The 25,437-nt window shown below is 38.3% G+C and overlaps 3 protein-coding genes across 8 annotated transcripts in view; all 3 read left to right on the top strand.

The window, feature by feature from the left end:
- The window catches only part of LOC139822677 (uncharacterized), a 190,867-nt gene extending 179,690 nt beyond the window's left edge, over positions 1-11,177 (top strand). For all 3 annotated transcript variants that reach the window (XM_071794619.1, XM_071794616.1, XM_071794618.1), the window contains one exon: positions 41-11,177. In XM_071794619.1, coding sequence (XP_071650720.1) covers positions 41-380 — 340 coding nt within the window. In that variant the 3' untranslated portion in view covers positions 381-11,177. The remainder of the gene's footprint in view (positions 1-40) is intronic.
- Positions 11,178-13,951: 2,774 nt separating this feature from the next.
- On the top strand, positions 13,952-18,221 carry LOC139822678 (annexin B9). Of its 4 annotated transcripts, none has more exons than XM_071794620.1 (9): positions 13,952-14,101; positions 14,525-14,581; positions 15,205-15,768; positions 15,933-16,109; positions 16,191-16,395; positions 16,473-16,625; positions 16,701-16,874; positions 16,956-17,137; positions 17,211-18,221. In XM_071794620.1, the coding sequence occupies exons 2-9, from the start codon at positions 14,564-14,566 to the stop codon at positions 17,262-17,264; spliced, it is 1,527 nt and encodes a 508-aa protein (XP_071650721.1). In that variant the 5' UTR covers positions 13,952-14,101; positions 14,525-14,563; the 3' UTR covers positions 17,265-18,221. The 4 variants fall into 4 exon arrangements, with proteins under 4 accessions (XP_071650721.1, XP_071650723.1, XP_071650724.1 ...); XM_071794622.1 differs by having other exon boundaries at positions 13,960-14,101; positions 15,220-15,768; XM_071794621.1 differs by lacking the exon at positions 13,952-14,101 and adding an exon at positions 14,198-14,252.
- Positions 18,222-21,992: 3,771 nt separating this feature from the next.
- Positions 21,993-25,396, top strand: LOC139823235 (uncharacterized). The gene is made up of 4 exons (XM_071795617.1): positions 21,993-22,209; positions 22,424-22,608; positions 24,113-24,491; positions 24,624-25,396. Exons 1-4 carry the CDS (start codon positions 21,993-21,995, stop codon positions 25,394-25,396), a joined length of 1,554 nt encoding a protein of 517 aa, XP_071651718.1.
- Positions 25,397-25,437: the final 41 nt, after the last annotated feature.

Raw genomic sequence — 25,437 nt, 5'->3', positions numbered from 1 at the left:
ACTCTGTACTCTATATCGATCTTCTTCGTCTGACCCGCAGACCGTCGGTGACGTCAACGGCGGGCCTGCAAATGACGCGGGACTGTGAGCAGCGGTGCCCGGAGCTGGACGCCTGCATAAACGCCTCGCTGTGGTGCGACGGGGTGTCCCACTGTCCGTCCGGCTACGACGAGGCCCTGACGCACTGCTCCGTGCTGCTGCAGCTGCCGCCGTTGCAACTGGCCCTGGGCGCGCTCGTCATCCTCACCGTCCTCGGCGTCGTCTGCATCCTCGTGTGGCGGACCTGCCGGCGGCGCGGCCGCCGCTCGATATCCCAGCACCGTCTGAAAAGCATCTCCTCCGAGACGGCGATAATCGACGGCAAGGAAGTGATATGCTGACACAGCGACAGTTCTGTGCGTTACGTCGAGGTCGACCGGGTCACCACTGTGTGACGATCGCCGTCGTCCACGTCGTCGTCGTCGTCGTCGGCACGGCTACCGGCACGGCTCCTCCGTTGCAGATCAGCGGTCAGACTCTGCTCGGCCCTGCTCTCCTGAAGAAGTCGCCGCCGGGCCGGCCGCCGCCGGAGGATCCGCGGTACTGCTTCCGCGTAACGCGCAGAACTGTCGTGTGCAAGAGATTCGGGACGTTAGGTGGGAAAACCGGAGCTCATCTATGATCGGAGAATCGCGTTCGATGCTCGATGACTCGGGCGAGTGCAGGAGAGAACGCCTTTTCTTTTCGTTGTTCCCGGTAGGTTGTTCTGGTCTCGTCGAGAGAGAGGTGGGTCTCATCGTTTTAAATTCAGGGAATAATGACGGGTGAGTTGGAGGAGAGAGTCGGGCGATCTGATTACAGGGAACGTCGTGAATTGTAAAGCAGCGAATGGGAACGTGCTTAGGATTGTAAGTTGTTCGATGGTGTCCTACGTCGGAGCCACAATAGCGCGAAGTTAAAACGTGTAACGGCGGATTAATCCGGCGACGTGGCGTAAAATGTTTTTACGATGCGTAACTTTTCATTGATCAATCAATCACGCGGCACGCACACAGTCGTCTACATCTATATATTTTTTAAATAATAAATTTCTAACGATATACTGCCAATCACAAGTTTTCTCATTTCAAGAGACTGACTTGTTTTGTAACTTTTAAATAATTAAAACAAAAAAAAGTTTTTGAATTTGAAGTATCCGAGATACTCGTTTCTGATCGTCAATTTTTAACGGACGTGTGAAGTTTGTACATCACGCAGCAGACGCGCGATCGAGTTCTTGCCGAAGCCTCGATCCACCCTTCGCAGACATCGAAATAATCACTGCCGCGATACCCGGCGAGTCCCGGCGGAAATTCCCGAGTTCCGATCATACTTTCGTTATCTTCGCGTGCAAGATCTTATTATTCTCGCGCGCGAAGCCTTATTACTTCTCCAAGTACCGTTACACGTCCCATCCCGGATCCAACGCGAAAGTTTTAATGATTCCCCGTCGAGCTGTCCGAAAGTCATCTCGAAACGAGGAGAAAAAAAGAGAGGGAGAGAAAGAGGGAGACAGAGAATCACGTAACGTAAGCTACATAATTAAAGTGCGAACTACTTTAACGAGGACAATAAGTAATAAAATCCTAGTAGTATGTCGCTATTATGGTAGAATGGCTCAGTGACGATCGAACGACGCTGCGCCTTGATTGAACTTGGACGATTAGCGCGACTGAAAGATTACGTAGTAAGGGATCGGCACGTTTTTTGGCGCAATGTCGAGAACGCTATAAAGTAAACGATGCGACGGGAGGAAAGGGGGAGGGGGAGGAAGGCTTAGCAGATCGATAATGCGTTGTTAGCGAATTATAGCAAGTTATTATAAGCCAGTTTCATCAACACCGCGTTGACCTCAACCGCGTTTTAACGGTTAAGTTCGGTGCACCTCTGATTCGATTATAAAGACGGTAATTAACAGATGTTGATGAAACTAGCGCAGTATCACCTTATCTTATTTACCAATATCATCTAGAGAACCGCATACTTTTGTCCCGTTAACAGACATACAAAGTGTTTATATTTGATATCACATGACTGACACGACACACGTCTCGCGAACGTTATTGAGATAACGCTCGAACGAGTTTTCGCATTTCGACGACGTTAATTCGCCAAGGCGCCACGTCGGTCCGATTGACACGTCTCGATTAATTAAGAAACGCCTCGTTCGGAAATCCGAGACATCGAGCGTCGCGCGCAACGTGTTAGTAACTACAAAAATGTTAGTTCTTCTTGAGAAATAAGAGTAGACAAGCAATTTTAGAGCCGAGCGAACTCCCGTCTCGTGCTCCATACTTTACTTTTTTCCTTTCTGGACGCGCGTAACGTACTCGCACAGAGAGATTGTCTGTAAGATAGATGATTCAGGATGGCCGACGCGCATGTCGCGCTTCAAGTCGTCGCAACGTTACTATAGATAAATCAAGACGTCGATCGAGAAGGGATGTTAAATATTTAATGCAATGTGACGTACTATATTGCGGCCGTGGTGACGCAAGAAACTTCAACGTTACCACCCCTCGTTTACTGCCAAAAGTAGTCGATTATACCTCGCCGACAGCGAATACAAATTTCGAGAATATTACATTTACATGCGTCATACAAATGTATTGCAGTTACATGTGTTCATAGGATCCGATCGGTTTACGACAGACCATTTTATTGCGCTAATTGTTATTACTTTGTAAAAAAAAAAAAAAAAAACGTGGTGAAACGTACCGGACGCACGGTACGGTAATCACAAGCGTTTCCTTTTCGTATCATGGCCGCAGACTTCTTTCGGACGTCTGCATTGAGCTCAGGTTGCGTTTCGACGTGAGCAAGTGCATATTGCAAAGGAGAGAATTTCGCTGATCCAATTGATCGAGTAGAAAAAAAATCCCGAAAATTCTGAGTTGGGAATGTGTGTTGGGAAAGCGAGCTCACGTCGAGACGCGGCCTCAGCCGACGAGGAAGAATTTCAGCTAGAGATACTGACCAAGTTTAAAGCGATAGCCGACTTTTAGGCGACTTAATTATTCATTTTAGCGATTCCACCGGATGGAGGGAGGAGCGGTGGATAATATGTAGACTTCAGTAGCCTGAAATTATGTGATAATATATAAATGCTGTTTTCCTCGGAGCTGTGCTCCGACATTATTGTTACGCCGGGCGAACGGCGGCGTCCACCGACGGCCGTTGAACACTCGTGTCAACATTTTGAGAGGCCACTTCCTTCCTCTCGCTATATTTTCAACGATAATAGCGCGGGAATGGCGCGCGCGCGCGCGCGCGAAAGTTTAGCGAGATAGAGCGAAACGAGTGGTCGAGGGTGGTTTATACCTGTCGGGTCACCTTAAACATGCATGCGAGCACACCGACGTCACCGCCACGGCTTGTACACCTTGTTCATACTTGTACATAATCGATTATTTATCTATTTGTATCAAATAACGATGTGTGTGCTTCCGCTCGCACGTTTCAACTGTCGAGCACATTTTCGTTTTTTAATTTATATTAATTTAACAATCTGCAACTTTTCTTACGACTAAACGACTGTCGTTGTCATCCAAGCATTTAATTTTAATCAGCGAATTCAGAGGCGACGTGACGTACGAGAGAGCTTCGTCTATATTTCGCCTGCATTATTAATTAAAGCTGAAATTACGATTCTCGCGCTGAGGAAACTGTAAATGTAGTCGCACGAGAAGCACTGTTTTAAACAATTCTAGATCCCGAGGTGTAATCAATATCAAATCTATATATTTTAATTATATTCTAACATAGTATCAAGCGATAAAACTTTACAGCTTCGACACGTGAAACTTTCAACGCGACATGGCTTGCGTATTATCTGTATTGATAAAATTTGCAGGAGTCTCGTAGGAGCCACTACTTCTTATTAACCGGTGAGACATGAAATAGTTACTTCTTGACAGAAAAAAAACACTAAAAAAGAAATGAAAAGAATTTCTTTTAAATTTCTGATTAAATAATATAATCAAGGAAGTGAAAAAAGTAGAATAAATTACTCCTTTATAAACAACAATGGCTTTTTCGCATATTGCACGACGCCGCGTATTGATATTGCGAGCGGAAGTTCACATCTTGCCGCTTTACTACTCGATAAGCATAGAATTTCGAAAATTCACGGTAGAATCCTCTCGAAACCGAGTGCATCCGAAATAGAGCGAAGGATAACGGAAGCTTAAGACGAATTAACGAAGAGAAATGCAGCGTGCTGATATCGCATGCTGATATCATCAGCTAACCGGGAATACCGCCAACTGTTCTCTCGTTATCTGCGAGTATACACGCAACAATAATTAACGCATATAACCGACAGATGTGAGACAAACCGATTCCAAGCGCGCAATGTATTATTTTTAAGCCCGTCGCGAAAAGAAACATTGAACGCAGACAATCGCCGATGCGGACTCGATGGAGCGAATTTCACTTCATTCTTGTTCCACGAAACGCCGGAAACGCGTGCGTTACATACAGAAGTTCCGTACCCGTCGACGTTCTGCGGGTAGATAAGATTTATCGCGCTATACGCTTTAAGTGATAACGCTGCGGATTAGTCGGACGATGAGAAACAACGCATGCAACGCACGTCACGAGCGAGCGTACCTTCAGTTAACTACAATCTTGTGTTCAATCACGAAGAAGCGAAGCAAGTAATATAAGTTTTTTTCGAAAAGGAGGTCACGGTTTCATTATCTCTTTCGTTTATATACCTACACATTCGTACTTTAATCCTTCGTCACTTTAATCCTCCCATTACGTTATGAAATGGCTGAGTAATAACTAACTGGCTCTGTATTAGAACATGAAACGTCACACTATCGCGGAAAAGTTTCATTAAAAGTTTCATTAAAGTCAAGTAAAAAAAGTGATGCCATAAAGTGCAACTGAATTTATGAGAAAATAAATATTTTCCGACGATTGGAAAAGCTTCTTGCTCGTGTCATGATATATATCGTTCTAATTATCTCTAAAAGTTTTCATTTACTTGGGACCAAGGTATTGTTTAATTAATACTCGGCCTGCCAGTGACGTATTCGCCTTTTACACAATGCAATTGAGCGGGTACGTCTCTCAGGTAATTAAATTATCGAAATTCTAATTAATATGACTGATTCACGAGCAGAGAATCAAAGACTGATTATTTACATAGTTTTCTTCTGTCATCAGAATCTATACACTGCCACGCGTAAAATCTATCTCTTTTACGAGAGACGACAATTAAAAATCGATCGTCTATTTATATGTCGGTGAATTTCCGAAACAAAGAGAAATATATCTTTGCTCATTAAAAGATACCAGAAATACACGATCTGTACGACTTAAATTAGAAGAATAAAATTTCCTCGTTCTCTATTTTGTACAATCTACAATAATAACTTCTTCCATAATTTAAAGTCACGTGGTTGCATCCCCTCGATGCTACGATATCGGCTTTAAAGCCATGACCCAGATACACAACTAACTCCGCTGATTGTTCCACGGCTGGCCGGAGAGAAATTTTTCCAAAAATAGGTCGTTGAAGGTTTTCCTTTTTAATTACATTAATCGTTCCTGACACGAGCAAATTAATTCACGGAATCCTAATATATAATAGCACGTAATTAACTGCACTCTGAATACTTGCACGCACGAATACGATTCATCAGCACCCATTTATGAAAACGGCATTAATTCTCCGAGAGAGAGAGAGAGAGAGAGAGAGAGAGAGAGAGAGAGAGAGAGAGAGAGAGAGAGAGAGAGAGAGAGAATGTAAAACTAAAAATAATTATTCTGCAAAACGCAAGCGGTGACCTCCTTTTAAAAGTAACGTAATACGCTCTGACATTTTCTAATCGCGAAATTGCTGCAAGACGGCATCGGCAGCGCGAAAGAAAAATCTATTTCGATAACGATGGCGATTTAATTATATCACCTTTACAGCGCCAATAAAAAAAACGTTCCATAAAAATTTCACAACTGCGTCTAGACATTACGAGATCAATGATGAAATATTTCCGATTGTGCCACATCGGGCGCGAAGGAAAAAACAATGACTTATAGAAAATATGTCACCGCGTACCTAATACTGCCTTCGAAAACCGCCGCGTTCGTACGTCCCAGGATAATAAAAGTTTACGTTTACTGCGATCAGGTGACGCACTCCTGCATTGTATATTATCGCCGCTGTTCACATACGAACGCGTGAATCGTGACTTTTGACACCCGCATTGCCATTATCTTGATAGAGCGATTTTATTATCGCGACGCGCGTAATTAAACATCTCGCGTACAAATGTTGACCGAAGCATTAATCAGCGAAACAAAAAATATCGCTATATCGATTAGACATTACTCGATTTTATTGATAAAACGACATTTTTCGTGAGAAGTTGTTAATTCGCTGTGGAGCTGCTACTGAACTCTCGAGAGTATATTCACACATTTTATCTAAACGTATAGACTTTATTCAAACGGAAGGAATAAAAGTTTAAAGAGTAACCCTTAAAAATTTTAAAGACGATTGAGGAGACAATTGCATAATTGCTTACTGAAACTTCGCGAGAGATAGTCGATGTTTAATCTTTGTCACTTAAAACAGAAATGACAGAATGAAACTTCGGTCTAAGAATTAAATAAGATTTTAATGTAGAATGAGAAGTTGTGACTAAATGAGACGCGTAGCGTCTCTCAGAAACGCGACATTTTACTCATGCGTAAGACAACCACGCCAGAAGTGAAATATGAATAACTTTTTAAACATACATATATTATGAAGCCTAGTTAATTCGACGTCGCCACAGATTTAACTAGTCGCTTATTTTAAAAATAATGTAAACTCAGTTTTGACGCACCACAAATTTAGAAAAAAAAAGAAATACGAGCATAAATCAACGCGACAGTTCGGTTTTAATATTTTTTATAAATTGAGTTTACACTGTTTTCAATATAAACGAATCTCTCTTATTGGATTGTTGCGTACAAAACAATGGATTTAAAACATCGGACTATGGCTACGTTTACACTCTGAAATTAGGCCGCGGCCTGTACCTCAAATTCGACCTAAATTATTTAGCCCGCCTGCTGTAAACAGTTGATAGACGACCGGACCTGGCTTCAGATCAGACCGCGTATTTTAGTGACCCGACCTGAAATCGGCCGTTATCATTTGCGATGTAAACGCGCGATCAAGCGCGACGCGTCCTAAAAGCTTCATTTGCTTGTTCGGATTCGCTGTAATTCAGGGCGATCCCAAATACGATCCCGTCAATTTTTAGGTTTCTTTCGGTGTAAACGAATGATGACTAGACCTACTTCGGGTCACAATATAGGTCAGGCCGCGATCAGGTCGCTGGGTGTAAACGTAGCCTATGAAATGAATGTGATATATTACGTGTCACGTTTGTCTGATAGGATCTGTTTATAAAAATATGCTTTAAGTTTCAAAAATACTTTTTATTTTTTTATAATATAATAAATTTATAAAAATACTTATATGAAATATATATCATTTTAAGAAACGTGAAAAACATTATTAAATTTTTCAATTATACATAGGTATATTTACACTTGTTTTCTAGAAAATTATTTGAAAATCGGCGGATTTTGACATAAAATCCGAATTTTATACGCATCGATCCAATAATTATTCAGAGAGAACTAGAGAACTTTGATCCGAAATGAATCTCCATAGACGCAAATTAGCCTCGTTTACGTGTCACGTTTCAAACGCAAGTGCAGAAACGTACTGCCTCGCACATACTTCCACGTGCTTTATCCTCGAAGATGATAACTGCGGATGATAACGGCGGTAGCCCTCAAGATACAATTCTCCAGCTTAGAAGGATACCGCCATGTCGCTTCACCTATGTAAATATCAATAATGGTTACGTAAATGATCGGTATGGTCAATGTAAGACAAATTTACGATTATCGGCCAATTCTTTCGGCTCGTGTTTCGATTGTAAATAAGCGTAATCGTACGAATTAAAGGGATTCTAGATCACAATGTAAACCAGTAAAGTAAATTATCTAGAATCTAGAGAGACGATTCCCTTTTTTTTAGGCATTATTATTAAAGGTGTAAAAATCATATCCGCGGCTGCGATTATGAGAGACGCAAACGATCGAACTGTCGATTGTCAAATTTGCCACACGCGGGCAAAGTCTTACTTTCCGAGATCTTCGCGCACCTTTGTCCGTGCTATTAGCTCTCGATTTTGATTGCTGGTGACCATCAAGATTTCATGGCGTTTAATGTTGTTATAGAGCCACGATAAAGTAATCATACAGAATATAGGGCAAAATTTGCAGAAGGAGAGAGTTGGGGCATTTAAAGTTTCGCCTAGCAAAATAAATATAACTTGCGTATACTATTAGAAAAGAAAATTAACTTTGGTGGTGAGACACCTGAATGTTGAGGTATAGGTACTGTAAAGACTTTCAGCCACCGCGCGTTATACGTTCACTTCTCCTTCGCTTTTCTTACAATTCTTACCGTCGCGGCGTCGCTTGTTTAACGTTTCCAGGAAACTGACGGCGATTATTCATTCGAGCTATTATAACAGAATAAAGTGCAATGACTCTCATTATCTTAATTACGATCCTATCGTTAAAGTTCCAAAGGAATCAGTTCCAAGTTAGATAAGCGAATGAGAAGTGTTGTATCAAATTGAGATAAGAATGAACCAGTGTCAAGCGAAAAAGAAGCTGGCACACTTTCGTTACGCAATAGACAAACAATCGGTGACAGTCGCGTGTTTGTTACGAAGTGCCGTTATCTCGTGCACTACCTGCGCGGTTATTACACGAAAAATGAACAAATGTTTGCATCGAGACGGAGAATTCGCGTGATTGCATGTGCGTATAAATTCTACGCTGCCGAAACGCTGCCGAGGATTCGACACTTATCATCTCGGACGTCTAGGTACTTCGCGATAAATCCCGTACGTAATATAATTAAGTAATCGCCTCATTCTGTCATTTTTTTTCATGAAAAACAGAGGTTTGTGTTAGTCGTTGCTGTCAATAAAACGATATCGATGCCTTTGCGCATCGGGATTTTTATGATAATACACCTCTTATTTCGTAAAAGTACGATATACATACGCACTCTACTAATGATTGATATACTAGACAGTTATCCGATAATCTCCGTAAACTTACAGATGAGAAAGTAAAAATAAAAATTCGGTCGCAATTCGAAATAATTACGCAAATTAACGCGTTCGAATCAAAGAATCGATCGAGTCAGCTTTCACGTAACGCGTTCTCGAAAATACCTATATCTTTGCGGATCTTGACAGTTCTGTTGTATCGCGCTACAAAGACGAATGGCACAAACTGTTTCTGCAAACTCAATTTTCATATCATCTACTATCATTCCACATAACGCCGGGAGATATTTTCCTTTGGGTCGTTGCGATATCAATCATTCACGTATTTCAAGACAGGTTCACAAATAACGATGTATCTATGTACTTTACAGCGACGAGGTCGCCGCGCTTATTTGTGAGAAAAGCGCATTCTGCGGAATTCTTTTTCAAAAATTCTACGGAGCGATTCGATTATGCTCCTTAAGCGAGATTGCTCACCGGGAGTAAATCTGTTCTACGTTCGCCCTCAATTGCATCGCGCTCGATCGACTGCCGTGCCATGCCGGTCCGATGATCGTGCCTCGAGATTCGTTTTTTTAAAACTCAATTCGCGAGAGAATGAGTATATATATGAAACCCAGAATCCGAACCGAACGCATGGAATCGTGTACACCAACTCGGATCTCGATAACCCTGATTTTTCATACGAAAGCTTTTTCGCGACAGACAGGCACGCTCGATCGGCGATAAAACACGCGTTTTAGGAAAAATCATGCGTACGCTTCCTGGAATAAATTTTATATGTTAAAGATATATTAATATCTTGAAATTTTGAATATATCTCTTGTTTATCTGCCGCTTTGGAACGTTTAAAGAAAAATTCTGAGGAATGTGAGAATAATTTTTAAACTAATTATACAAATCTTACGTATTTCGTGTAAAAGCAAATGTATTTTAAATTCCTCCTCTCGGTCATTATTAGATTATGGTGAGCGCAAAGTCAGCAAGAAATCTGACAATAACATAAAGGCACACACACATATACACACCCACGCATGCACGCGATCTTGCCAGGCCATGCATAAACGCACACGTCATTAATACATTTGTAATCGCTCTATTTGAAGACTGTGACACGAATTGCGGTAAACAAACGTCGATGGCTTTATTTAAATGTAACGACACGACTGTACGTTAAAATTGTCGAGAAGCTTGTGTTAACCATGTCTTATTATACATATACACACAATTAATTTTTATAATTGATATACATATATAACTAATTTGTTAATTAAAATAAAACAACAACAGTTATTTAGAAAATTAAAAAATAGATTTATTTTAGTAATTCCAACGCTTTTTTCTCATACCTATATCATATATATATATATATATATATATATATATATATATATATATATATATATATATATATATATAAGACCGTAGATTCAAGGGACGGATTTTTATCCATTTTCCGTGATTTTCTTCCATTCTTTCGGGATAAGTATATAATTTACTTGCCGTCAGAAAGAAAACGTAAAGTCCATTGTGCAATCGGACGACGATCGTTGTTCGCGTTAAATCGGATCAGAGCGAAATCAGTCCGAGGAGGCAGCGACCTGCGCATGAATCATGAGCCCGTCATGATTTATTTACGGACGAAGTGGCCGTCTCTGACGGAAGTGAATGCGTCATACGACGTCACTAGAATCCGATCGCAGCGTTAGACAATTCGCTGACAAAAACGCCTTTGCATTCCGCAGAAGTATGCAAGAGCGTAAATAGATTGGCGATGCGGATTTCGTGTCACGTGGAACTTCGATGACTCGCGGTGTCACTTATTATATAAATATACATATACGTATATATGTATATACACACACAGTCCCGTTAATTTATTCCACGATAAAATAAAAACAATAACGACCGATCACCTGCCAGACGTAAATTTTAATTGACCCTCCGAAAAACATGCTCACGCGATATGCATATAGTTACTAATTGTACCATTGCCGACTACCGACTCGAAGTATAACGAATATATGCGACATTTTTAATAAATTATTTTGAAGATTGCCTGCCTCGTTTTTTCTTCTCGCAACTCATAAAATGCGCCTGTTCCATTGTCCTATCAATTACGTAATTCTCTTATAAAAGCCGAGTGCGACGCAGTATTGATTTTTCGATATTAATTCCGATAATAAACTTTTCTCGGTATTGTCGTAATTCTTTGATGTATATTATACTGACACAAATTAATGCGTTTTTATGATCAAGTATGTACATAATGTATAATTTTTTAGAAATTCTTGAAAAAATTATAAATATCTTCATGGCAGAAATTAGGTCATTCTACATATATGTATACTGCAGCTACAAACTCGTATGTGCGAGAACTCGCGCGTGTTTACTTATTTTTCTATAGTCATTAACATAATTGCTAGTGCGTTGAAGACATTAATATGTATCGGTCACGTGTTGATAGCATGACATGCAGAACAACGGTTGAAGTTAAGACACGGAGCTGTCTGTAAACGAAACGTTATGTTGATATTAGATAAGATTGTAGTTCTTCGATATATAACGGCACGCATATGCTAATAATGTCATCATTTTCAAGAAAACGTTAACTACAAACCCAGATAGCACGCATGTTGAAATCCGGATATAAGACATAAAATAAGACGTCTTAAAGACATCTTTAAAGCCGGGTCCAGATTTTTATCGTATCACCGTATATCGTATTATAATATTTTCTTATCAAAATACGGAAATGTTAGTTATAATGATATGCCAAGGCCTTAATTATTGTTTTCGATCTGTAAGATACGGGATATGAATACGGATTGAAAACAAGGCTTTGGCGTATCATTATAACCAACATTTCCGTATTTTGATAAGAAAATATCATGATACGATACGGTGATCTGATACAAGTCTGGACGCGGCTTAAATAATGCTGTCTGGTAATCGTTTACGTTACGGGTTATTTTTGTCGTTTCTCTTTCTACTTTTATTCGCGAGGAAATACCAATATTTGCATAAAGACCGGGCAAGACCGTCATAAAAAAATAAGACTCGGAATCTCCTTCGTGTGCATCAATAAAATTTCCCATCGCATAATGAATCAAATATCACTTCCGCAGTCAGAACATAATAATTTTCGAAACATTCTTATATTGTGACCACGCATAATATATATCCATGCATGATGCATTATATCTAATTACAATAAATGAATATTATAATTATATTTATCAGAGCACATAATATATCTATCATCATTATACAGATATTATTTTTGACAATCTTGAACAAGGCTAACACAAAATACAATTTATTTCTTTAATTAGTGATACCATGCATCAATTTTACCTCATCATTAACATCTTTCATCATTATTAATTTGTTACAATTTATGACCATTTTACTGGCAATTTCACTCTTATTTGCATCGGAAACTAATCATAATAAACATAATATGCATAAATTTGCAAATTCGCTGTAACAAATTAATAAACACACTAAATAAAACAAAAAGATAAATTATATATTTAACTTAAATTTAAATTAATTCTTTGAAACTTTAAACGAGTATGAGGCCTTGCCAACAATAGAGCACATATTAAGGGGTTACACCACAGTAGAGAGTGAAAATTTAACGTTTTTTTGCGATTTTTTTTTAAGTGGAAGAAAAAGTAAAAAGGTAATTCTTTTTAAGGATGTTGTTAAGCATGTTTTGAAGTTTTAAAAAAAATTTTGTTTAGTAAAAAATATTACAAAATGGCTGCCCAACAGTCGTTTCTGCGGAACGGTTTTTTTTGGAGGGGCTACGCGGCACGCAGTAGAAGTGCAGCAAAAATTAATCTGGGACAAAATAAAAAATTTTTCTTAAACTACATTAGTATAGCTATAGAAATACGTAGGGGATTTTAAAAATATTCATTTTGTTAAATTGGCGAGCATTTGAAAAAAAAAGTTCATTTTACTACCAAAAAACGGGCACTTATTTGTACCTAAAAAATCGAAATATTAACTTATCGAAAATCGGCTACGTATTTCTATGCGGAATGTTGTTTTAAAGATGTGATATTAATTTGGAGTGAAAAAATAGAAAATTGTTTGAGTTATGCTGCGTGCCGCGGAGTAGTGCTATAGCGACTCGTGCGCCGCCATTTTGTATTTTTTTAACAAATAAAAAATTTTTTTACATACTTTAATATATGTCTAATAAAGCCTAAAAGTTCTTTTGACCATATATTTTATTCTTTTCTAAAAATAAAATACCAAAGAAAATGGGCAGCTACAGTGGTGTAACCCCTTGAATAAGAATAAATATTAAATATTAGGAATCGTAATTAAAAATAATAATATTAAACGTAACGCACAATGGAAAAGAATAAAATATAGATAAAGATATAAATATAAGAATATCCCTACATTTACATAACTTAATATTTAATATTTTATTAGAGGAATATTCCTACATTTATATATATCCCAATATTTAAAATTTATTTTTATTCCCAGTATGTGCTCTATTGTGAGGAGAACCTAAAGAAAATTGATAAATATAACATTTCGAAATTTGTCTCGTGCTCACGTTATTATTCAACACCCAGTCAGTTTTGCGTGCGGAATACTACGGTTTTCCCGGAATTCTCGATGACGTGCAAATCAGCGGAGACCGAAAGAGCCTTCCCAGTTTCCCACTACCTGATCCTGTCCTTGCCACTACTACATCCATCATCCATCCTCGCTGCGCGACGCTGTGGCGTGGCTCGGTACTCGGCAGTCGGCGCTCATCTCGCTCGCGTACTCTCTAAACTCTCTTACGTCACGGTCGTCACGTCTCTCTCGCCGGCGGCAGTGGGCAGTGGGCGGTATCGTGGTATCGCGGTATTCCACGCGACGTTTTCCAACGTTTTCTGTCGTTAACATACGCGTCACGAGTCACGACGCGGGAGCTAGCAATCTCACAGTTGGGCGAACTACCTCAGGTGAGTACCGAGAGCTGAGTGACCTCATATAAGACTTAACATAGCGCATCGTTCATCGTTCATCCGCAGTTTGTCGTTCGTACCGTGACGAGAATACATCCGCCGTATTTCGTTAGGCGTCATCGATCATCCCGTTTGTTTTCTCCTCAAGGTGGATACTTCTCCGGCGAGTCCGGCGACATATGCGTGACGCGTGACACGTGTCAGCTTATGATATTTGCGATATAATTTAATATATTGTGATAGTTTCGTTTATTCCAACAATATTCTTTGTAGATTCCTACGATATATGTATTAGAGATGTTATCGAATTGTATATATTATCCGCGTTACTATACACAAATTGCCATTTAGTGGCCATGTGACGGTCGTGACGCAGCGTAGATAGAGGAAGTTTGTAATTTAGTGTTCTTCTGTGTGCAGGTTCTTCCGTTGCGACAGTTTAACTCTCGAATAGGCAAAATGAGCTACGGTTATCAAGTGAGTATATAGTATATGCATTTGGTTTTATTGTTAAATAACTGAAGAGCATATTTTCAAACTGTGTTAATTCCATACTTCTAAGAAAGGAGAATAGAGGTTATATACATATGTGCATATTACTCCAGTAAGCAAAATGATAGCAGTCTGTCGGACAGATTGGTGACAGATTTGATCAGACGAGCCAGCAGACTGACATTAATTGCTCCGCATTCAGTTTATATTCTGCCAGCAGAGTTTGCTAACAATCAGACAGATTGACAGCAGAAACGGCAGCAGAGTCTACAGGTTCCAGCAGGATTTTGATTTCAGATCGATTTCTGTCGCCGATCTGCTGTCTGATTATGTTAGCAGACTCTGTTATACTTCCGCTGACATCATGTAATATACAATATAATCATGTATATCAAAACAAGCATCAAATCTATAGTCTTTCTACCGACAAAGGGCTGTGACATGCTTTTTATTATTGCCTGAATCTGTATGTATACATATATAGTATGTATCCATCAGAATGGTCTACTAACATAGTTTAAAAATAAGCTTATTATTCGAATAGTTAAATGAAGCTTGTATGGGAATGGTACTATTTATTTCTGTATCTGTACCTTGATATATCCAAGGGGCCACCTGTTCAGTTTCCGGGACGAGCACGACCGCCAACGTCGTTTGGGGCTCCACCTGGTGCACCCTCTGCCCCTGGTGCTCCATCCTACCCTTCGATGGGCTTCTCAAACGCGCCCCCGACATCTTTTGGCATGCCTCAACCATATTCTCAGGCTCCTTATCCGACACAGCCCATGCATCCCATTCCTGGCAGCGTACCTGCGCAAACCAATACTTATTCTCCGCAGCAAATGCCGTATCCTCAATCTATGCCCACGTGTTACCCCTCTAATGCACATTCCAATCAACCTACACCGTCCCCTTATCCTCGACAACAAAATTACAATACATATCCTAATCTTCAAGCTGCACCAGACGCTAAAGAATATTTTAGCAATATGGCTCCTTCTCTTTATCCCTCTGGACCAAGTACATACACAGCTAATACAATTCCATACCAAAATGAAAGCTATCCCGGGGGGCAGGGGGTAGGTCCGAAATATCCTTACGCTGCTAATCCATCTGCTGCTGGTACGCGTGGTACTACCCCAGCCCCCCGGAGAGATCGGTTTACGCCTAAGGTGAGATTATGAATAGTTTAAGACTTTTGAGAAAGTTATAAACGAGATATTAAATATTCTTTGTGCAGGTATTGCAGCAGTTATTGTAATCTTGCAGAAAAGCGCCTTAAATCTTATGTTATTCTTTGCGTAAATTTTTTAAGGTTTTATGAATTTTGTTATAGACTTCTCCCACGGTGGTGCCGTATGATGGTTTTGATGCCAGAGCGGATGCGGAAACTTTGAGAAAAGCTATGAAAGGATTTGGCACCGATGAGAAAGCTATTATTCATGTACTTGCGAATCGCAGTAATCTACAACGCCAAGAGATCGCATCTCAATTTAAAACTCTTTATGGAAAGGTGTAGTTTGAGAATTCAGAAACTTGTTTTACAAAAAAAAAATTGGGGTTTAATACCATAATGTTGCTTCTCTGTTAACAGGATCTGATAAAGGATTTAAAGTCTGAGCTGTCAGGTAACTTCGAGAAACTTGTTCTTGCCTTGATGACGCCCCTACCTCAATTTTATGCTAAAGAACTCAACGATGCAATGTCTGGTCTTGGCACTGATGAGACAGTACTCATTGAAGTATTGTGTACACTGTCCAATCATGAAATTTCGATCATTAAACAGGCATATGAAGCAAGTGAGTTAGCCAATCGATATTAAGATTTACAAGATAACATCGGTCTGTTTGATTATCATACTGTTTAATAATTACAGTGTATGGAAGGACATTGGAAGATGATTTAATTTCTGATACGTCTGGCAATTTCAAACGCTTGATGGTATCGTTGTGTTGTGCCAATAGAGATGAATCATTGAATGTGGATAATGCCGCTGCAATGGAAGACGCTAGGCAACTTTTGCAAGCTGGTAATTAATAAAGAATACTTAAATAGTCACTGCTATATTTATATTCTTTTAAAATGTTATATTAATGCTATACAGGGGAGCTTCGATTTGGTACAGATGAGTCTACTTTTAACGCCATTCTTGTTCAAAGAAGCATTGCACAATTGCGACAGATATTTGTGGAGTATCATAACATAACGGGCCACGATATTGAGAATGCAATTGAAAACGAATTTTCGGGCGATATTAAGAAGGGTCTTCTTGCAATTGGTAGGAATAAGTTATAAATATATATGTCTAAGAGAAAGATATATACTAGACTGCCTACTAAAATCAATATCTTTCAAACAGTGACGTGTGTCAAGAACAGAACCGGTTTCTTCGCCGAACAATTGTACAAAAGCATGAAAGGTCTTGGTACCGATGATAGCCGCCTCATTCGACTGGTTGTGACACGCTGCGAAGTGGATATGGGTGAAATAAAGAATGTATTTGCCCATCAATATGGAGAGTCATTGGAAGATTTCATATCCGTAAGTTATTAAATACAAGAGCATCATATATTACATATTTATACTGACAATCTAATTTTTTCTTTTTTTCCAGGGTGACTGCTCAGGACATTACAAAAAATGCTTACTGGCACTAGTGCAGTCCTAAAATACTTTCAGATATGGAACTTATTTTGTTGCATTTATCATCCATCTTTTTACAAATACGTTCGACGTATGTATATATGTCCAGCCGTCTTTTCTTTTAATTTTTTAACCGTTATGCCAGTGACAAGCTTATATGCTTTGAAGAATATATACATATATATAAATGAACTCATTTTTATATGCAGAGTTATATGAAGATATTTTGAGATGTATTTATACACGATGTGCAAGTACTTTGGTGATTTTATAAAATTACTAACGATTGTGTACAGATTCACTAGCTATGTTGATGAATGCTAAGAATTTCAAAACGTCATACAATCATTTACGATTTTATGAAAGTAAATGGGTGAGAGGTGACTACACATATTTTGAGATATACTTATATACGCATTAATTGCTTTGAAAAATTATTAATAAATACATTTAATTTTCATTTTTTATTCATTCGTCAACATATGTAATTAGTGATTCTATGATCAGTGATTTTATAAATGTATACTTATGCTAGTTGACTATGATTTACATTGATCGAATGTACATTGATATACTGTAAACGGTTCTGAAATGGTAACGATGGTAATGGTAGCAGATAAGCTTTTAACGATTGTGCCAAGACATACGTGCTTCATAGTGAATGTCAATCTAGACAAAGAATCTCACGAGAATTTATCGGCCTTCTTGTCATGATATTATGAAAGATTATTATGAGCGTGTACCTTACAGATTTAAAGACATTTTATATATAAATGATATATATACATAAAGATTATATATATATTTTCTCGCATGGCATAATATAGCTTACATAAAAATGTCCAGAAATAGTTTTATATATTATTCTATATTTATATAAAATGTATTTTTTCAAGTTATTACATACGTATGTATTATCCATTGTTTTGATTACTGTATTTACTATGTCTATAAATAAAAATTTTAACTGATATAAGCGAAATGAGCTCTCAAAGCGTTGTTGAAATATTGAAGATCCACACGACCAGCGTTAATCCCTGAGATTAAAGTTTCCATTACAAATTGTATAAATACAATGCGTATTTATACATATGGTGCGTATATATGTGCGTTTATATGTATTATATAATCTAATTAAAAATGTGTAGTGATTCTGGATCTCGGAGGAATAAAAAATTAATCTAATGTATTTATCTGTTAATTATCTAAAAAATAAGGAGAGTGTATTAATCGTGTAGATACTATGTAGGGTGTTTTTAAAGTGACTACCGGCCTATTTTGTGAAATAATAGGGATTATATAAAACACATTTAAGGCTCCTGTTCACTCACTGCAGCCATCTTATTGTTAGATTGATGACATCAGAAGCGATAAAATCATGAAAATATATCATGAAAATTCTTGCGATTTACACTAAAATAAAAATGCTATTTAATAAAATACCATCTATAAACGATAAAATAGATTTGTAAAATACACCGAAAATTCCCCTTTTATATGAGTAATCCACATTTGTCGAAGTGATTGTTGCCTAATCAAGAACGAAAACAATCCGTTCGACAGAATGACAAAGGCTGCCGAATTGAAATAAGTATTTGCTTGCACATATTAAATCACAATAAAGTGGATATCTTCGGTTTATTTTAACACTATCACAATAATTTTAAATGTAAAAACACTGCACTAAAATGAAGAATAACGCTGTAAATCGCAAGGATAATTTTGCTTCTTGACGTGTCATTTTTCACGTCTTAAATTATAGTTCACAGTTTTGCCAAGTCGCCAGGTCGTCACTGTCAACGCGGAGTTGGGGCTCGCGAGAAAATATATTAAATAAAACACATATTATATAGGCCTAATTTAATTGTTATATAGTTTTTACGTAATGATCATCCATATCTCAAAGCGATCAATTGTTTCACGGAAAACACGTTCAAGCATTGCAAATGAAAGATTTCGAAGATTAGCTACATCTCTAATTTTTTTATAGTACACTTCAGATTTAATGAAATCGCGGGCCAAAAATCTAATGGTATTAAGGTATTCCTTTCATGACACTAAAGTCTTAAGAATTAACTGATTTTTTGGTACGAGAAAGTTAAAATGCATATCTTTACGCCAGAAAAAAATTAAACCACATTACCGAACATATAAAGAGGAATTATGACTTTGAAAATTCGATATTTTATATGTGACGTTATCGAAAAAGTTTATTTTCCACATTTCAATGTAATAATTTGTTTATCAAATATGTTAAGATATTAAATATTAACTCATGCGCTACATATTCGCTAAACTCTATACTTTCGATAGTGCCGATAAAAATACAGAGTCACCGAATATTTAAACAAAATATTTATGTTGACTTGAAATGTGGTTTATAGATGAATATTTTTAATGGCGACTTTCAAGGAATTATTTGGCAACGCTGCAAGTTGTGCGCTCATGTCACACTTCAGTTCATCACGTACGGTTTATTATCAGCTTTTATTTTCATAAATTGTCCCTTATTTTTGCCCACATTACTCCTCACTTTATGTTTCTTATCACTTATTATTATTATAAAATCTCTCTTTAATAAAAAGAAAATGTCACAATATTCTTTGATTAATGAAATTGACACTTATTACATTGACACTTTTGTTATCAACTTCACATTTTACAATCGGTGCCCTGAAAAGCGCAGCGTTGCCATATTGTTCTGACAGTAAAATTTACCGAAAAATGAAAAATTTCTAAATGCACATAATATTTTCACTTTTTTCTTATAATTAAACATAATAATCAATTATAACTGGATTTTATATAAGTTTAATGCAATATACAAGAGTTTGCTGAGGCCCTGCTTAAGCGCCTACAAAATACGCTCCTCCGTGAAAGGAATACCTTATATAAATCAGGTGACAAATTTAATTCACGAATAGCTTGGTCGGTAGAATCTGTGTTTTATATTTTTCTCTCAAGCTTTTATAATTTTCTAATTTCATTGCTCTTCATATATGCCTTTTTTTTGTATATTAAGAGACCGGTTAGTGTTTAGCATCAAATGCATGCGCCAGCAACACACGATTCGAGCGACAAAATCGGACCGTCCCTGGTAAAAATTACCGTTAGAAACGGATAGAACGTGCATTCTATCCGTTTCTGACTGCTTTACTATGCGTTTCTTTCCCTGCAATTACGGATAGAAACAGATGAAAAGTGTTGCAGATTCTATAAGACTGTGTACGCAAAGACGATGGGGAAAGGCTAACTGATTCCTAACGGAACGGAACTTATCCGAATCTATGCGCAAACGTAATTACGAATCCTATCCGTTTCTATACGCAACCAGTTTTGAATGTCTATCCGCATCTGATTGCGGAACCTGACAGAATATCTATCTGCATTTATACAGAACGGAACTTATCCGAATCTATACGCAAACGTAATTACGAATCCTATCCGTTTCTATACGCAACCAGTTTTGAATGTCTATCCGCATCTGATTGCAAAACCAGGTAGGATATACGTATTCGTAGTTGCAGATAAATTCCTGTAGGCCGACATTGCGTACAGATGCAGATGGATGCGGTATCCGCAATTACGGATAAATACCTTCAGCATCTGATGCGTACAGAATGCGGACAGAAACAGACAGGATTCGTATCCGTAGTTGCAGACAAATTCCTATAGGTCGACATTGCGTACAGATGCAGATGGGTGCGGTATCCGCAATTACGGATAGATACCGTCAGCATCTGATGCGTACAGAATGCGGACAGAAACATACAGAACTTGTATCCGTAGTTGCAGACAAATTCCTACAGGTCGACATTGCGTACAGATGCAGATGGATGCGGTATCCGTAATTACGGATAGATACCGTCAGCATCTGATGCGTACAGAATGCGGACAGAAACATACAGGACTCGTATCCGTAGTTGCAGACAAATTCCTATAGGTCGACATTGCGTACAGATGCAGATGGATGCGGTATCCGCAATTACGGATAGATACCGTCAGCATCTGATGCGTACAGAATGCGGATAGAAACAGACAGGATTCGTATCCGTAGTTGCAGACAAATTCCTATAGGTCGACATTGCGTACAGATGCAGATGGATGCGGTATCCGTAATTACGGATAGATACAGTCATGCAGCATCTGATGCGTACAGACTGCGGACAGAAACAGACAGGATTCGTATCCGTAGTTGCAGACAAATTCCTATAGGTCGACATTGCGTACAGATGCAGATGGATGCGGTATCCGCAATTACGGATAGATACCGTCAGCATCTGATGCGTACAGAATGCGGACAGAAACAGACAAGTTTTTCTATTGCAAAAGCTTATAGATGCTGTATGCCGATAGATTTCCATTAGATACAGTTATACGTCGTTACATTTTCTGTCTGTATTTGCAGATACAATAGTGCTGCTTACAGAAACGGATAGGGCTAGAATTTTCTTTTCAAGCTTGCAGTTACAGCGGATAGGATTCCGTTACATACCGTCAGAAATTCTATCTGTTTCTAACTGTTTCTAACGGTAATTTTTACCAGGGATTTACCTAATAAATATTTTCAGCACTGGATAATGTTAGTTATAGCATTGTTTAATTTACTTCAAAATCAAATTACACAGTTTGATCTTAAACAATCAGATATTTTACTTAAATTATTTGTAAAACAATTTGAAAAACTGTACGGTGACAGAGAATTAACGTGTAATACTCATCAACTTATACATTTGACACTATGCGCCGAAAGATGGGGTCCATTATGGGCGACGTCAGCTTTTCCTTCGAGAATTATAACGGATTTATTGCAAAATGTGTGCATGGTAATAAACACTTGAGTCAAGAAATTGTCAATAATCTAGTTATTGCTCAAGGAGTACTAATTTTGAAAAGTCGTGCCATGGAACGGGAACGTAATGCTAATAATGTAATGTACATAAATCAATTGCGATCGAGCAATATGCGAGGTAATACGAAGCAAACGGCGAGGCCGACCCTTGTGACCGTTCATGCTAAACTTGAGTGTACGATTTGTAAACAGAACCATAACATATTTCAATGCGAACAATTTCGTAAGATGACTCGCGACGCAAGATTTGCCAAGGTGAAATCCATGGGGCTCTGTTACAATTGTTTAAGACCAAATTATTTGGTTGACGAATGTAAATACGGTACGTGTAGAAAGTGTAAACGTAAGCATCACACCCTTCTTCACTCTGAAGGTGATTCATTTGATCGAGGATCTGGTAGCTCTAATGCGGCAAACGCCAATCCAATCGCAAGTCTCCAAGCGGTCGTCGCTTCGCGAGTTCTTTTGGCCACGGCATCCGTGCGTATGCTCAATGACCGCGGAGAGCCTGTCAAATGTAGAGTTTTATTGGATAACGGATCTTACCCGGGAAAAAATATTCATATCTGACGGTATATGAACATATATAAATGAGATATGAACATATATGAACATATATAAATGAGATATGAACAGATATAAGTTTTATATGCCCATATCTAAAGCATATATAATCATATATGGTTATATATCGTCATATATGATCAGATCGTACATTATACATGACACAAGATCTGATCATATAAGTTCATATATGGTCAGACATATTATTATGTGTAGCCAGATATGACACTATACATAATCGTATCTGGCCTTACATGGTCGTATATAAAGAATGTTCGGCCATGTATTATCAGATATAATTATGTATGGCCATACATAACTGTATCGGCACTGTATATGATCATATATGACAAGACGCGATGCTGTATATGATTGTATATGTTCATATACGGCCGGAAATGATATGAAACATGATCAGATCTGTCTATATATGACCAGATTGGGATATAATGATATAAAATGTCCGGGAAAAATATTCATATCTGACAGTATATGAACATATATAAATGAGATATGAACAGATATAAGTTTTACATGCCCATGTATAGAGCATATATAATCATATATGGTTATCTATCGCCATATATGATCAGATCTTGTGTCATGTATAATGCACGATCTGATCATATATGGCGATAGATAACCATATATGATTATATATGCTCTATACATGGGCATGTAAAACTTATATCTGTTCATATCTCATTTATATATGTTCATATACTGTCAGATATGAATATTTTTCCCGGACTTTTATATCCGCGAACAAAATGTCCAGGAAAAATATTCATATTTGACAGTATATGAACATGTATAAATGAGATATGAACAGATATAAGTTTTACATACCCATATATAGAGCATATATAATCATGTATGAACCTATATAGTCCATATAATATTATATATGATCAGATCAGATATTGCATCTCAAAGTATTCAATAGATGGCATTCGATGGGATCTGTTTCTCGTATTTAAAATTTGACAAACAGTGTTATAAGAACGGTATCAAAAGACACGACACTGTCTCGCACTATAGAGCGGCACAATTTTTGTATTAGTTGTATCGTAGAGTCTACTTTTATAATAAAGTTGCACACTCTTAAAAAATAACTTTTGAAAATATATAACAATTTTCTGAAACTTACTTAAATATATATGTTCATACCTGATAATATATAGTTCGTACCTGATCATACCTGATCAGATATTAACATATACAATAATACCAGATCATATATCCTCAGATCTGGCCAATTTCCATATCTGACCATATATGGCCATTCATATATGATCATATATGATCAGATATGAATTTTTTCCCGGGTAGTCTAACTTGTTACTGAGAAATTAAGCAATATTCTGAATCTCACTAAGAGAGAAGTTAATATTCCGGTGTCGGGTTTTAATCAAAGCTTAACGCATATTAAGCATTCTATCACAACGACCCTTCAGTCAAGGGATGGACGTTTTGCTGCGGAGTTGTTATTCTTGGTGGTTCCTCGAATTACAGAAACACTTCCTGCACAGACGATTAACCGTTGCGATTTAAATCTTCCCCAAAACATCACCTTGGCAGATCCCGAATTCTGCACTCCTTCAGAGATTGACGCTCTTATAGGAGCGGAACTATTTTACCGATTGTTATGCGTGGGTCAGATCAAATTAGGCAATGCGCTAATAATACAAAAAACGCGTCTTGGTTGGATAGCGTCGGGAGCTATACACGATAGGGGGCCTGCGTCAAATCGAATAGCATGTGATTTAGTAGTAGACTCGTTGGATGCCCAGGTCGCTAAATTCTGGAAAATTGAGGAGGTCTCGAGCGTTAGGCGTTTGTCCGATGATGAGAGGGCATGCAAACGACACTTCTCTCAGACGCACTCGAGGGATAAGAGTGGATGATATATAGTTAGGCTTCCGTTTATTAGTAGAAAACGCGAACTGGGCGACTCTTATCAAACAGCAAAGAAAAGGCTGTATTCACTGGAAGGGAGATTGGCACAGGATCCTCAATTGCGTGAGGAGTATACGGATTTCCTTGACGAGTACGAGAGGCTTGGTCACATGACTGAAATCCCTGTCTCCGATGTGACCGAAGAAGTATATTTCATTCCACATCACTCCGTCTTCAAGCGTGACAGCCATACAACAAAATTGCGAGTTGTTTTCAACGCTTTATCAAAGAGCAGTACTGGTGTTTCGCTCAACGATGTACTTCTCGCTGGTCCGACCCTGCAGGAGGACTTGTTTTCTATCGTTACGAGATTTCGAACCCACCGATATGTGCTAAGTGCCGACATTGAGAAAATGTATAGGCAGGTTAAGGTACATCCCGAGGACGGCAAATATCAAATAATTGTATGGCGTAGAAGTCCAAAGGATCCGATCAAAATATACATTTTAAACACGGCAACTTATGGTACTGTGCCGGCTTCATTTCTCGTCGTTCGATCGTTGCTGCAGTTGTCTGAGGACGAGCGAGGGCGTTTTCCCCTGGCTCGCAGGGTTCTTTTTGAAGACTTCTGCATGGACGATGCTCTCACCGGTGCCTTGAAGCTGGACCAGGCTCGAAGATTGCGTGATGAGCTTATCGGGTTACTAGCTTGTGGTGGTTTCCATTTGCGCAAATGGTGTTCAAACGAACCAAGTCTTTTGGAACCACTGCTGGATAAATCCTTGGACCCTCACATTTGCTTGAGCGAGTCTGAAACTCAGAAAACCCTCGGTATTCACTGACATCCCCGTGAAGACCGTTTAATTCACGTCGTAAAACCGTT

Source organism: Temnothorax longispinosus, chromosome 12, assembly GCF_030848805.1.
Source record: "Temnothorax longispinosus isolate EJ_2023e chromosome 12, Tlon_JGU_v1, whole genome shotgun sequence".
In the NCBI taxonomy this organism is placed as follows: Eukaryota; Metazoa; Arthropoda; class Insecta; order Hymenoptera; family Formicidae; genus Temnothorax; species Temnothorax longispinosus.
The sequence above is the reverse complement of the archived record's forward strand: the minus strand, read 5'-3'. Positions and strand labels throughout refer to the sequence as shown.

Excerpts from the sequence above, each read along its gene's own strand:
- LOC139823235 (XM_071795617.1), top strand. The coding sequence starts at position 21,993 with ATGGGGTCCATTATGGGCGACGTCAGCTTTTCCTTCGAGAATTATAAC. Across the intron at positions 22,210-22,423 it reads GCGATCGAGCAATATGCGAG|AAAGTGTAAACGTAAGCATC; the intron begins GTAATACGAAGC and ends CGGTACGTGTAG. Across the intron at positions 24,492-24,623 it reads GGAGGTCTCGAGCGTTAGGC|CAAAGAAAAGGCTGTATTCA; the intron begins GTTTGTCCGATG and ends CTTATCAAACAG.
- LOC139822678 (XM_071794620.1), top strand. Across the intron at positions 15,769-15,932 it reads GAGATCGGTTTACGCCTAAG|ACTTCTCCCACGGTGGTGCC; the intron begins GTGAGATTATGA and ends ATTTTGTTATAG. Across the intron at positions 17,138-17,210 it reads CATTGGAAGATTTCATATCC|GGTGACTGCTCAGGACATTA; the intron begins GTAAGTTATTAA and ends CTTTTTTTCCAG.